The sequence below is a fragment of the Eutrigla gurnardus genome (genome assembly GCF_963514095.1).
Source record: "Eutrigla gurnardus genome assembly, chromosome: 6".
In the NCBI taxonomy this organism is placed as follows: domain Eukaryota; kingdom Metazoa; phylum Chordata; class Actinopteri; order Perciformes; family Triglidae; genus Eutrigla; species Eutrigla gurnardus.
In genome coordinates this window covers 30496852-30509520 of record NC_139920.1, presented here as the reverse complement: position 1 = coordinate 30509520, position 12669 = coordinate 30496852, and the positions used below count along the sequence as shown (strand labels likewise).

The window sequence follows — 12669 nt, the reverse complement described above, 5'->3', positions numbered from 1 at the left end:
AACAAATGTAAGCCTAAAACTGATCATTAATAAAATGTGTTTTCCTTTAAGGAAATGGGGTCTGGGTTCCTATGGGGTGGAATTGTAAATGTGTAGGAGGGATTTTCCTTTTCTTTTCTTCAGTGTTACAGCCTGAAATTAAAATGGTTTTAGATTTTGTGAATCAACACAAAATGTCTTGTGACAAAGTGAAAACCTTCAAATAGATTTTGAATAGTCTTGCAGCACGTGTGCTCAGAAATATCAGAATGGCACATCTGTAATATCATGGATGGAGGACTATCTGGGTAGTAATTTGTTTAAATTTAACAGGATTAAAGTCTGGCCAAAGTCAGATTTCCAAACTATTTTTTGACTCTAAAACAGCAGAAATGTTTTCATTGTTCCCTCTAGAAGTCTCATTTGACAGCTACCCCCATGAAAAGACGTCTACCGTCACCGTATGTATTGCTAATATTTCAACTGTTTTATCTGCTTTGATGTGACTTTCTTTTTACAAACTCCAGCTGTGATCACTTTTAACACACTCCAGATGTGTTTAACTGCTGTGCAGCATAATTTCCCACTCCTGCTGATCATGTTCTTGTCCTTAGTATTTTCTTTTTTTCTGTGAAATGAAACTTTTAGCATGTTAACACTAAGCCATTGAGATGATACCTCATATTTAATTCTTTGAATATTACATTTACCGTCAGTCACTTTTATTGAGATGGCTGACATACAGGAAAAGTAGGAAATGTTTCTCTCTAAAAATGAACCTTTTTTAGACATAGATGTCCAATTCATAAAATACATTCCTTAAATTAAAACAGCCTGAATGACCTACGAGTATGGCAAAACAACACCCTTTCATGTAAGTTCCTAAATAAGGCTTTATTTGATGAATATGAGCACTAAATGTGTATGAACGGCTCTAATCGGAGAGCGTGTGACGCAACGACGTCCGTACGTCACACGTCATGCGTACGTGCTGATCGGGGCGTGTACGCGAGGTCCAACTAGAGGACAACCGACTACATCGTCTCCGCGGCGGAACCTTCGTCTTACATTTCATCGCTGGCAGCTCCGGAGAGGAGAGGCAGAGAGATCCGACGTCCCGCTCTTCGACCACTAACAGATCCTCCGCCATGACGGTCCTGTGGGCTGCCGCTGCCCTGCTGCTGAGCTGCTGCTGGCGGGCCGACGCGTCCACAGGTAGGCGCTTGTGTCAGCCATGTTGGCTCGAAGATGTGAAGACTTTGCCCTGACTGCGAATATTTAACTCGTTTCTTCTGGTTCCAGCTTTAACGATACGTCCGCTGCGTTTTAAATATGTCGAGCATCTTTTTGTGGATGACATTTTTACTCAAACACGGTCACGTAGCGCTAGCTGCTTTTCGTGTTAGCGACACATTTAGCTAATGTAGAGAAAAACCCGTTTTCGGACGGTTGACCGGCCGTTTCGTGAATGCAGCTAAATGTTACGTAACAACGTTCTTCACGTTAAATATTGGAGCGGTCACACGAGCGTTAACGTTGGTTTTTAGATGACATTACACGGTGGTTCAGTGACGTGTTGTTGTGTCCACACTCCCCGTAATTAGTTACGTCACGTTAGAAATGGTCGCATTTCACTGTTATCAACGCTAACGGTCGTTTCCACCCGCGGGGTGAAATAAACGTCTTTCTTTTTAACCCGGAGCTTTTAATGTGAGAATCGATCAGAAGGTCAGCGTTTGTCTTGATCCGGACAGAAGGCCTGACCCACGTGATGATGGCAGCCGGCAGTATTTTGAGACTTCCTGTCATTTTTGTGTCGCACATTAGGGCTAATACACCAAGCGTATTGATTGGTCAGTTTGTCGCCGTCTATTATCGTTACTCGATAATCGTTATTCACACACAGCTCTTAGCTTAGTCACCATGGTCACAAACATCTGGATATTTGTCATGTGTGTCAGCTGTTTTGTTTTTTGGAAGTGATGTTAAATACTTTTTAAAGTGTTTTTTTAAAGCTACCAATCAATTGTTGGTAAAGACTGATCACCCCAATGAGTCTTAAACATGTTCTTGTAAAGGGGACAGACTCAGTTGTCATTGTACTCGGTCTGGATTTTACTCGCCTGTGTTCTTCTTGTTTATTAACTTTAACTTAACTACGTTTTAACCTACTTAAAATGGAGTAATATTGAAAAATGAGAGCTCAAACTGAGTCATGCCCGTCCTGTTTCGTCATCCCAGGGCAGTGAAGAGAGATGACAAGTACATGCACTGACATGAAAAAATACTGTTTCCTTGGGGGTGGGTAAACTCAGCTTCTATCATGCAGAGAGTTGGAACCAGCAACCAGACTGTTGTGTAAATGTGAGTCAAACACATACGGGGAGCCCAAATGGCACTCATTGTCACCGACTCTGTTAACGCAGCTCTGAGTGGATTAGGAGTAAAATTAGATTTCCCTGGGGTTTCAGCTTCTCCTCTAGCATGACAAGTGGGTTATGAGGCTGCTTTGTGTGGGGATGTTTTAAGTACTGGCTGTTTAATTCCACTAATTTGGAAAATGGTGGTGAATGTGGATTCATTTTTTTGTTATTGACCACCATTTTGAGATCCCAGCTGCTGACCTGCTCTGACCTAAATTCTCTTTTTCATGATAAAGGCCTGCAGTCTAAGCAGGTTTTTGTATTTTGGGGGTGTGGGAGTTGACATGCTGCTTATAGTGGGGACGAATCTGTGGTCCGCCACAGTTGAATGATTACACTTGACACAGTGATTAGTGCACTCCACATAGACAGAAAGGTCACATTCAGTGGATGTATGTGGGCTGAAGTGATGAATATTTCCCCCCTCTTAGGATTTCTTTAATACATTTCCAAACAGTGACGTTGACTAAATGTGAGACTGAAATGAAAGATTGAATTAGACTCTTTTAAAGGTGTCTTTTTCCATGTGTCTTTCATCACATTGAAACCGCTGGCCTCCATCTTATCTTGGAAAGCAGGTTACATTGTACGAGCTTTTCCTGTTCAGTGTGAACATTTCAATAGGCTTTGTTACTTGAGTGTTGAAAGTGTCTTGAGGATAAAACCTTCTATAGCCTTTGTCTTTTCAAAAGGCTCAGTAAGTTCCAACTTGAGGTTGTTGGCTGAAAAACTCTGTGCAGATAAAGCATGTATCCCCATAGTTTGGATTTATTTGCGCCTCCTTTTTTTACTTAACAAATCTCATGCTATCTCTGTAACATTTCATATTGAACCTTTTTTGCCCCCTGTATGGTAAAATTATAGACTTCTAGGCTTTTTTGTGATTGTTCAGGCATTTAGCTGTTTGTTGACCATGTATAAAATAGTTGATCAACCTTGTGGCAAGGACCTGATTCTCATGTTTAAGAGCACAGCAATCAATTACACATCAGGATTCACATCTACACAGTTAGGAGGACTCGGGCCTTGACTATTTAATTTGGACTTTCGTTTAGCCTGTTGTAAGAAGGTGACCTTTGGTGGTGTCGGTGGAAGCCTCTCGGCTAGAAAGGCTCCATGCTATAGGTATAGAGAATCCTGTCTGTCAGTTTTGTTTTGTCTTTGATTAATATCTGCTGCAAGTTTTGGTTTGAAGTTTTTTGCAAATGGAACTTACCCACCACAAACTTAAGTACATTTTAATCAAGGGAATGTAGAAAACGTTTAAAAATGATTCAATAAAACTCCAGAAACAACCTGATAGGAGTTGATGGTTAGATCTGGAGGATGAACTTCATCTGGTTTTTGCTCTGCTTTGTGTTAGTATAAGGTCAAAGGTGTCTTCAATGTTATTCTGTGTGAAAGCATCTGTGTAAAATGTACAATATTTGCATTGGCCTCTCAGTGGGGATTGAATTTGTTGACTTGCACGTATATTGGTGTCATGTGCTCAGCCTGCATGAGGTCAGTGGCAGAATGTCCTGAAAAATAGGCTGCGTGTTATCCTAGTTTAACACCATAACCACTGTCAGATGACACAAAGCACAACAGGGAAAAGGCCCCAAACACATGCATGTCCGGCTTTCATCCATTAACTTAATTTTATTATGTGAAATGTTTATTTATTTTTCATTTCAACCTCATCTGCTTTTCTCTTCATGTTCTGTTTCATTCATTGCACATCTTTTGTTTTTGCTATTGGATGCTTTTAATGTTCTGTTTGTGTTTTTTTTGTTTCTTAAGCTATATTTGCCTTTTAGGGATGTCTTGATCAAGCGTTTTTACCCCCAATCCAACATTTATTATTGAGAAATTTCTATAAAAAGCCCTTTAAAGTGAACAAACACCCATATGAAGGCACTTAATTTGGTGAATCAAATTGACATAAAAGTCCACCAGTAATGGTTTCAGTGTATCACAGAGAAGATCACCAAAAGCCGGTCTATTGTAGTATAATTCAGCTGCAGCACATATTAGATCTTTTGATTCAGCACCGTTCTAAAATGGTTTAAGCAAACATTATAACCTTCATGAAACTTGATGCATAATTTATTGGGAACTTGAGTCTATGACTTGATGCTGTGCTCTCATATCAGCTCGACTCATCCCTAATTGCCTTTTTATGTTGCATTTCTTATCTTATCTTGATGGGTCAGAGTACCAGGAATGCAGGAAAATGCTGCTGATCTATTTTATGTGTACTTTCATATTTTCATTTCATTTGTCTTTTTATTAACTTTGTTTCTTTTTCTTTTTTCCTATTTGCTTGCCTTTCTTCCATCATGGCCTTTTTATCACCAATCCATGAAATCACCCGGCTTGCTTTAAACCCACCACTTTAAAAAAAAAAAAAAAAAAACCTCTTGAAATGTGTTTTGCTGGGTCAACTGTCCACGGTGCTCAGCGGGCTTTATCAAGTCTCCCCTGTCTCGCATGAAGCTGATCGGTGACAGCGCAGCGCTGCACTGTGAGGTCATAGGAAACCCCATCCCCGAGGTGCAGTGGTGGTTTGTAGAGGGTGAAGAGCCCGACGAGACCTTCACCCAGCTCTTTGAAGGCGGACGGGATGACCGTGTGCAAATAAATGCCACATACATAGCACACGCCACAAGCACCGTTCATCTCACTAGCCTCACCCTCAACGACTCGGGCACATACGAGTGCCGCGCTTCCAATGATCCCGACCGCAATGAACTGAAGAAGACGCCAAAAATCAAGTGGATCCGCTCGCAGGCAAACATTATTGTGATTGAAAGTGAGTGGCAGAGGAAGTATGAGGAGACTCCGGTCACAGTAGCTTGGCTGTTATCTCCTCATTAGTGAAGTCCTGGACATTCAGCTCCTGTTACACTCAACTCCCATGCTTCCCGGTCCAACATCCTCTCCGTTCCACTTCACCCAGTCTACACTCTCCCTGTCCTGTCCTGAAAAGCTCCACGGTTGTCCTGTAGTACCCGAACCTGGTCATAAAGTTATGCTGGGTCGCCCCTTAATCCTGTGTTACCCCAACACAGAACGTGTCTTCAATCTGATGCCTTTTTTTCCATGTTTCAAGGCTTGGGTATCACTAAGATGGGTTATTCTTGTAAATAATACTGGTCATAAGGTTGGAAACTTTCAAATGGCACCTGCAGGAACATTTTTGCATGTGAACAAAATATAAATATTTAGTTGTTTTTAAAGAAAAACAAAAAAGGGGTGTCAGATTTCTGGACTAGTATTGCGTCTTGGTAGATATTTATTCTTCCGTGCATTTTCCTTAATTGATACTAACATTGGAAATGCCCCCTTTGTTTATGCTTGTAGACCATTCCTGTGGCTTATAGCCTACGGAAAGGTAGGCACAGAAGATGGCAACAGATTATTAAAACTCTCAGCCATGGGGTATCTTTCTGCCTTGTGGTCCAGTATTATTTTCTGTCACATTTAAAATAATTATTTTTAAACAATTGGTATCTTGATCCCAGTTGAACCAAAAATACATCATCATTTCTCATATGATTGGCAGTGACACTGCCAATAATATTTGATCTCCCTCTTGTTGCTTCTTCTGCATGCATTAAAATCTCTTCCCCATGACCTTGTTGTAGACTACCGTGTTAGATTTCCAGTACACCTCCCATACTCTCCTCCATTCTACTGTTGGTGGGACAGATCTCCCCATCTCAGGGAGCTCTTTCCACCTTCCTTGGAAAGTTCTGTGCATATGTTCAGAACTTGTACCTGTCTCAGTGCTTTCTTGGTTTTACTTTGTAAGAACATGTTTGTTTTCCTTCTCAAGTTTGGTACGGTAATGCCAAGGACGTAGTTAATTTCTGCTTGGCCACTCAATAGTTGTCGCCTCAACAGAACCACAATTCCCCGAGATGAGAGTAAGAATAAAACCTGAGAAATGCTATGATCTCATAGATGACCTCTTCCACCCTGCCGACCCTGTATTTCTGTGCTCATCCATGAGTGTGAGCCCTGGGGCTGCATAGGGATGTCATATACGAGGTGTGCCCTCTGACATTTTATTCCATCAAATCATTCATTTCTGTAAAGACAACTGTTGAGTGTCCAGAGCCATATTGAAAATGAACCTATTAAAAAAGTATGCACCTAGTGATTGTGATAGATTTCAAGGCAATACCTTCAGGTCAGTAATGCAGTACAACGGTATTAAAAAGGCTATTCTGGCTTACAAAGGCAGAGTGCTGCGACTACTCACCACAGTGCAGATACTGGGCTTTGGGGTTTGTTAAGTCAGTTGATGAAAATTTAAAAAAGCACAGAGGGTATACATTTCTACGCCAGCATGTTTTTATTACAGTAAAACGATGTCAGATCTAAGTTAAAACTCAATTTTGATTAAATATGCTGGGTTTTGCCGATTGTAGGGCGATATTGATTGATGTTGATGTTACCTGCTAAAACTTTGTTTGATGCCAACAAACTGAGTTTTCACATTTTCAAAAAGGATGATAAATAATATATTTTCCCCTCTGTTTATCTCAAGTCCCAAACATCGTTACTGAACCCTCCGAGGTCAGCAACCAGACCTCCGCAGTCCTCAGCTGCAACTTGACGGAGTCCAACCTTCCCATCAAGGGCTCCCACTGGATATACAACGGCAAACTCATTGAAGATTCCAAGTCCATTGATTCCACTGCATACACAAGCCTGCGGTAAGAAGCTACATTCAACTGTGCCATATGGGCAGATCTGCCCTGTCGTTACTATTAGACAATGAATGTGCTCATCCTCTCCTGGTATAGACATCCCTCTTCTGGTTGTGTTTATATGCCGTTTCCCACTAGCCCGCAAGCAGAATTATTTCCCCCCCGGTAGGCCTCTTTGTTCTGACAACTCTTTAATTCACTGATTAGCAGTACTGAATCATGACCCATCCAAGAAAATACAAATCCCAGCTTCCTTTTTAATACGTTGGTGTCCTGAAGATGATTTAGACGACGTTTAACCCCTTCCCAACCATGTCTTAGTCCATTCCTTTTATTTAAGTCTTATGCCGTCTGGCTTGCTTACTATAGTCAACATTCATCTTAAGAGGACTCATGTTCTTTGCCTTTTCTAGTCCCTCCCCCTTTCACTATATTCCCTTCCTCCCTGGCTGCCTCCATTAGCAGCAAAGCTAGGGGTGCCATTCAGGCATGCACTGCTCGTGATTAGAGGAGAGATGGACTGTGCAGTCGTGCAGCTTTGCCAGTAGTCTTGGCAGCAGGGATAAGCGCCCCTAGCAGTGTGCTCACTTGGCCTGACCTTAATTCCCCATTAGGGAGAGCAGGCAGAACTGTACGGGACAACGGCACCAAACAAAGGGGTTGTGATTACCAGGGGAAATTTGAAATATTTGTTGCATGGTCAAGCTGCTTTATTTGTCACCTCCGCCCTCTGAGCATAAACAGGGTCCTATTGTGAATTTTTTACTTGGCTAAGAAGAAAATGAATCTCTGGCATTAAAGTCACTCCCTGCTAGGTCTGCAGAGAAGTTCTGAGTTCTTGCAAGTCCTCACATTCTTTGTTCTTTGTTCTTTCCATAGCCTGGACAAGATCACCCACAGTTCTGGTGGAAAGTATGAATGTGTGTTCCTGACTGACCCCGAGGCCAAGCAGACGATTGAAGTCAAAAGTAGGTTATTCATTAATATCCGTTCACTTCTAATCCATGTTTACACTGGGGGGTTAACCATCTTGGTTGAAGACGTGATGTTGTAGTTACTGATTAGTATCCTACATATGAATTCACAAACTTTCCCTCCTTGCTGTAGCACTGCCTCATGTTGCTGCCTACAAGCACTCCGAGCACGGCAATGAGAATGACAAAGGGGTGATGGTGTGTGTGAGCCACGGCTATCCACTGCCCACTGACTGGGGTTGGTTCAAAGAGGAAGATGGCTCCCAAACGGTACGGATGTTGTCAAGCTTGTCATTTTGATTATCTTGAATGATGCATTTGATCTGCTGTTCTAAAGTACTGTGATGGTTTATTAGTTGATGTATGCTGTATGTCCAATACTTAAAATGAAATGAGTGGTCACACGGGTCTCTCCATTTGTTTTACTGACTGTTGCTTTAAAAAATAACCCTCAGCCCATCATCAACGGCACTACCGACAAATATGAGATCAAGAGCACCCCTAATAAGACCACGCTGACCGTTAATGACCTGAGCATGGAAAACGACATTGGAGAATACGTCTGCTCTGGAACCAATGAAATCGGCACAACCAGTGACAAGATCCACCTGCGCGTCCGCAGTCGGTTGGCTGCTCTGTGGCCCTTCCTCGGCATTGTGGCCGAGGTCATCATCCTGGTGACCATCATCTTCATCTATGAGAAGAGGAGAAAGCCTGATGAGGTCAACGACGGTACGTACGCCACGCTGCCTCCGCCACTATGTAGTGTGACAAAACTTTGCATTAATTCCAATGAGATCACTCTCTCGACATTGTCAGGGGTTCAAGGATGAATAACAAAAGAAGAGGCTTTGCAAATGAGTTGACCATCATGGTGCTGCAAATGCAAGATTACATTACTCTTTTTTTACTTTAATGGGTTAGTTTTACTGTTTTTATGGTACAACGGAACATAAGATGAAGTGATTACAGCTGCAACAACTTATCACAGATGTCTTGTAGTACTATAACCTGCTCTTAGTGTTATTACTGGGCCTCCCGGGTCGTAGTTCATCTCCTCACCGATGCCCGACGCCATCAGTGCTGCTACGTAGACCTGATGCATTTATTTGTTAGATGATCACAAGCATTGGTGAATTCCAAAACTCACTGGCCATGTTGCAATTTTACTAATTGCACAGGTTGTGGTGGTATATCCCCATATCATGAATAGTTAGCTGCCAATCGGCTGACGAAACTATCCACCAGTAGGTAGATGTATAGTTTGGGTAGGTGTTTCTATCTACCTCTATCCCCTGTTCTCACTCTGAATTTACAGAAGACATTAATCTTCCAACAATCAAACTGTAGACTAACTGAAATGAGTTTTACTGCCCCTTAGTGGCAAGATGGAGACAATTACAGTAAAGCCTTTATTTTCAAAATGAATGTTATTCCTACGACAGTCCACAAATATTATTAAACACGAGCAGCTTTCTCTAAAACCTTAAATTTGAGTGTGCTAAAAAATCATGAAATATGAAGTCTGGAACTGCACCATGGACAGTGGATTGGGGAAATGTGTTATAGGTGACACTGAGAGCATGCAGGGGAACATTCAGACCATATGGTTGCATTGGAATACAATTTGGTTATGTATAAAAATAAACCAAACCTTCTGAGGGTCTCCCAGTCACTGTCCATGGAGCAGCTCCATGATGTCACAGGTTTGTCTAAGTTCTCTGGTTTCTGGCTTTCAGAGAGAGCAGCTCATGTTCACACTGACCTTCCCAAACGCCCTGGAAGTCATTCACTGGAATTCTTCATTTAGGTGGCGTTCCCCTTTTAAGGCGGGGATGCATCGACCAGCTGCATGCATTCAATATGAACCCTTGTTGTCTTTTAGTTTTGCTATTATTTACAGTTCTTCAAATAAAGATCAGGAGTTAGCTTCCCACGTTTGTGTATCAATCTGTGATAGAAACTATTATTTTTATTATTTACATTTTGACTTCTCTGTTCGCTGCTGATTTTGCATTTTGGTAAGTGGACAAAACTGCATGTCAGACTGAAGTGGTTGAGCTGAGATGACCGCGTGGAGAGAACATAAGCTACTGCTTTCATAGTCACCACTTCTAAGAGGAATGTGCTCAAAGATTTGGTCACTCTTTCACTGGCCCTGCAACCAGAGCAAGCTTGAAATATATCTGCTCTTTCTATTCGTCATAAAAAGAAACCATGTGTTTGAGCCAATGAAAGAGTCGAATGAGACACGTGAGCTAGTGTTAACGGATTGACATGAACTTGCAACGGGTTGAAAAGTGAGAGGTTTTTTTCTGGCATTCTGTCTGCATGCGTTCTGCATCTTGCACATTTCTGCATGATAAATGATAGGCAACCTCTTCTCAAGGTCAGTACATCATTTACATTCGTCTCGTTCACCATCTGACCACGGCCATAGCTTTACTTTGTGTTTCTGTGCTTTTGCTCTGGTGTGGAGAAGTCCACGTAATCTGCCAGTTGTGCGTTAGCGCTGCCACTTTAAACCTCTTTTAAATCTTGATGCGGCCTCTTCAGTGTAGCCTTGGTGTACTCTGCTTGTCCTGCATGAGCCTCTGTGATGCTGCGGGGTGACTCTGGACTATGTGTGTTCACCAATAGCAGTCTTATTACCTGAAGAAACATCCAGGAGTTGGTTAAACGACCTTTAGTAAGGTCACAGACTGATTTTTGTGTGGAATTGATTTCCCCAGGATTGAGATGCATCTTTCATTGAAACGGGTTGTGCATGCTTCAGTTCATGTTTAGTTGGATTTCATCATAACCTCATTGGAGTCATGTTGCAGAGGATGTCATGTTCTAACATTTGCTTCCATCATCGGTGGGGTGGGGGGTGGGGGGGCACGTAATGCTCACACCAGTAACCGACACGTAACCTTCTGTCAGCTGACTCTTGTTTTTTTGTTTTGCCCTCCTGCGTTGATCTTTCACGGCGGTCCAGATGACGACTCAGGAGCTGCTCCTCTGTGAGTACACTCACATCTCAGTACTTTGATTGCCATTTAAGATCTTCTTCACAGAACTTATGCTTTGCTCTGTTTTTTTAGGAAGAGCAACTCTACTACAAATCACAAAGACAAGAATGTGAGGCAAAGGAATTCTAATTAGAAGCTGAAAGAGGTGTGTGGGAAGATTTTCTTGAATTTCAGTGTGTTGTGTTTTCTACATCTGTACTTGGAAACGGTATAAGACAAAAGGTTTTTGAAACGACTATAATTCTTAATTTGTGCAACCTTTTTTTTTTCCCTCTCTATCCTAGATGGACACCCAGATGGCAGTCCGGGATTCAGCCGTCGTGTGGCACATTATGCTGTGCACCCTGCAATTTAAAGTACCATGTTGTGCTTGGGTGTTGTTAAGAAACTGAATGATTTCCTCTTGTTTTTTTTTTTCTTCTATATTCTTCTCCACATTGTGCAGCCACAGAACATAGTGTGAAGTAATTTCTGCTTGAGGCCGCGGGGGCAAATATTGCATGAGTTTAAATGCCTTTCTAGCAAAAGTGTGTGTTTGTTGTAAAATCATTAGAAGTTCATGTGAGGAATGCCTCTTTCGTGGTGGTTTTCTGTTAATGGCGATGCTTCCGACACTGACCTCACAGTTTTCGGGTCTTTTGCTTTTTCTATTCTCACGTCAGGAATGGTTACTTGTAAAACAGCACAAGTTCTGCTCAGAGGATCTGAACCTTTTCTGATCCGGATTAATCACTGCCGTTCTTTCCAGCAGAGTGCGTTTTTAATCACTTGATTAGCCTCTTCCTACGCCACCGCTAACCTCCCTTAGCAGAGTTTTTCGCTTTGCCTTAACACTAACACGCACCATTTCTATTTTGTGTGTAAATTCATATGAAATGCAGAAATTATGAAGATTTAATTTGTGAAAGGTTTTGTTGCCGTAAGAAATTACAGTACTTTTTAGTAGGATCTCTCCTTTAAAAACAAAAATCAAGCTTTTATTTCCTTTTGTAATTCACACATTTTAAATCAAAGTTTTAGCCACCAGCAGGTTTTTGTTGCTGATTTCAAGCCGGGTAAAACCGGATTGTGAAGGACCAAGTGCAAGAGCTGTAACAGCCGTTATTTCCCATTGAACGCAACTTGAATTCAGTTCAGCAGGTAAACATTGAATAAAATGGTTTTCTTTCTCACTCTGTGATCTGAAATGAAACCTGTGCAGTTGTTGCACCGTCGTCTGTTCCCTTCACTGTGTAGAGATTCCGAAGCCATATGTTCCATTAAACTGATTAGTGTTGTGATTGGATGTTACCATTGCAGAGTTACACCGATGAAGAAAAAGAGACTTATCCAGAATTGTGTAAATGTTGTACCATCCAAGTACATGGAACGTCATCTGTTGTACAGCTTGCACAATCTGAATAAAGGTATTCGATTTAACGCGTTTGATTACTTGCTCTGCTTTTGTTCAATTGACAGACTGACTTGGAATAAAAGAAATTGAAATGACATTTGAATCTTTTGCTAACAATGACCTGAATGATCTGATGATGAACTGTATCTATAGATTTCTATATAGATTGTTACATAACGAACGTAA

General features: G+C 41.6%; 1 protein-coding gene across 2 annotated transcripts; it reads left to right on the top strand.

Annotated features, from left to right (window-relative positions):
• The first annotated feature begins 972 nt into the window (after positions 1-972).
• Positions 973-12509, top strand: bsg (basigin). Of its 2 annotated transcripts, XM_084011657.1 has the most exons (9): positions 973-1194; positions 4846-5196; positions 6940-7108; positions 7982-8070; positions 8210-8346; positions 8532-8808; positions 11057-11081; positions 11163-11235; positions 11375-12509. In XM_084011657.1, the coding sequence occupies exons 1-8, from the start codon at positions 1128-1130 to the stop codon at positions 11221-11223; spliced, it is 1176 nt and encodes a 391-aa protein (XP_083867783.1). In that variant the 5' UTR covers positions 973-1127; the 3' UTR covers positions 11224-11235; positions 11375-12509. The 2 variants fall into 2 exon arrangements, with proteins under 2 accessions (XP_083867783.1, XP_083867784.1); XM_084011658.1 differs by lacking the exon at positions 4846-5196 and having other exon boundaries at positions 979-1194.
• Positions 12510-12669: the final 160 nt, after the last annotated feature.

Coding starts and splice junctions, on each gene's coding strand:
- bsg (XM_084011657.1), top strand. CDS start 1,128: ATGACGGTCCTGTGGGCTGCCGCTGCCCTGCTGCTGAGCTGCTGCTGG. Junction 1,195..4,845: donor GCGGGCCGACGCGTCCACAG/GTAGGCGCTTGT, acceptor CACGGTGCTCAG/CGGGCTTTATCAAGTCTCCC. Junction 7,109..7,981: donor ACTGCATACACAAGCCTGCG/GTAAGAAGCTAC, acceptor TTCTTTCCATAG/CCTGGACAAGATCACCCACA.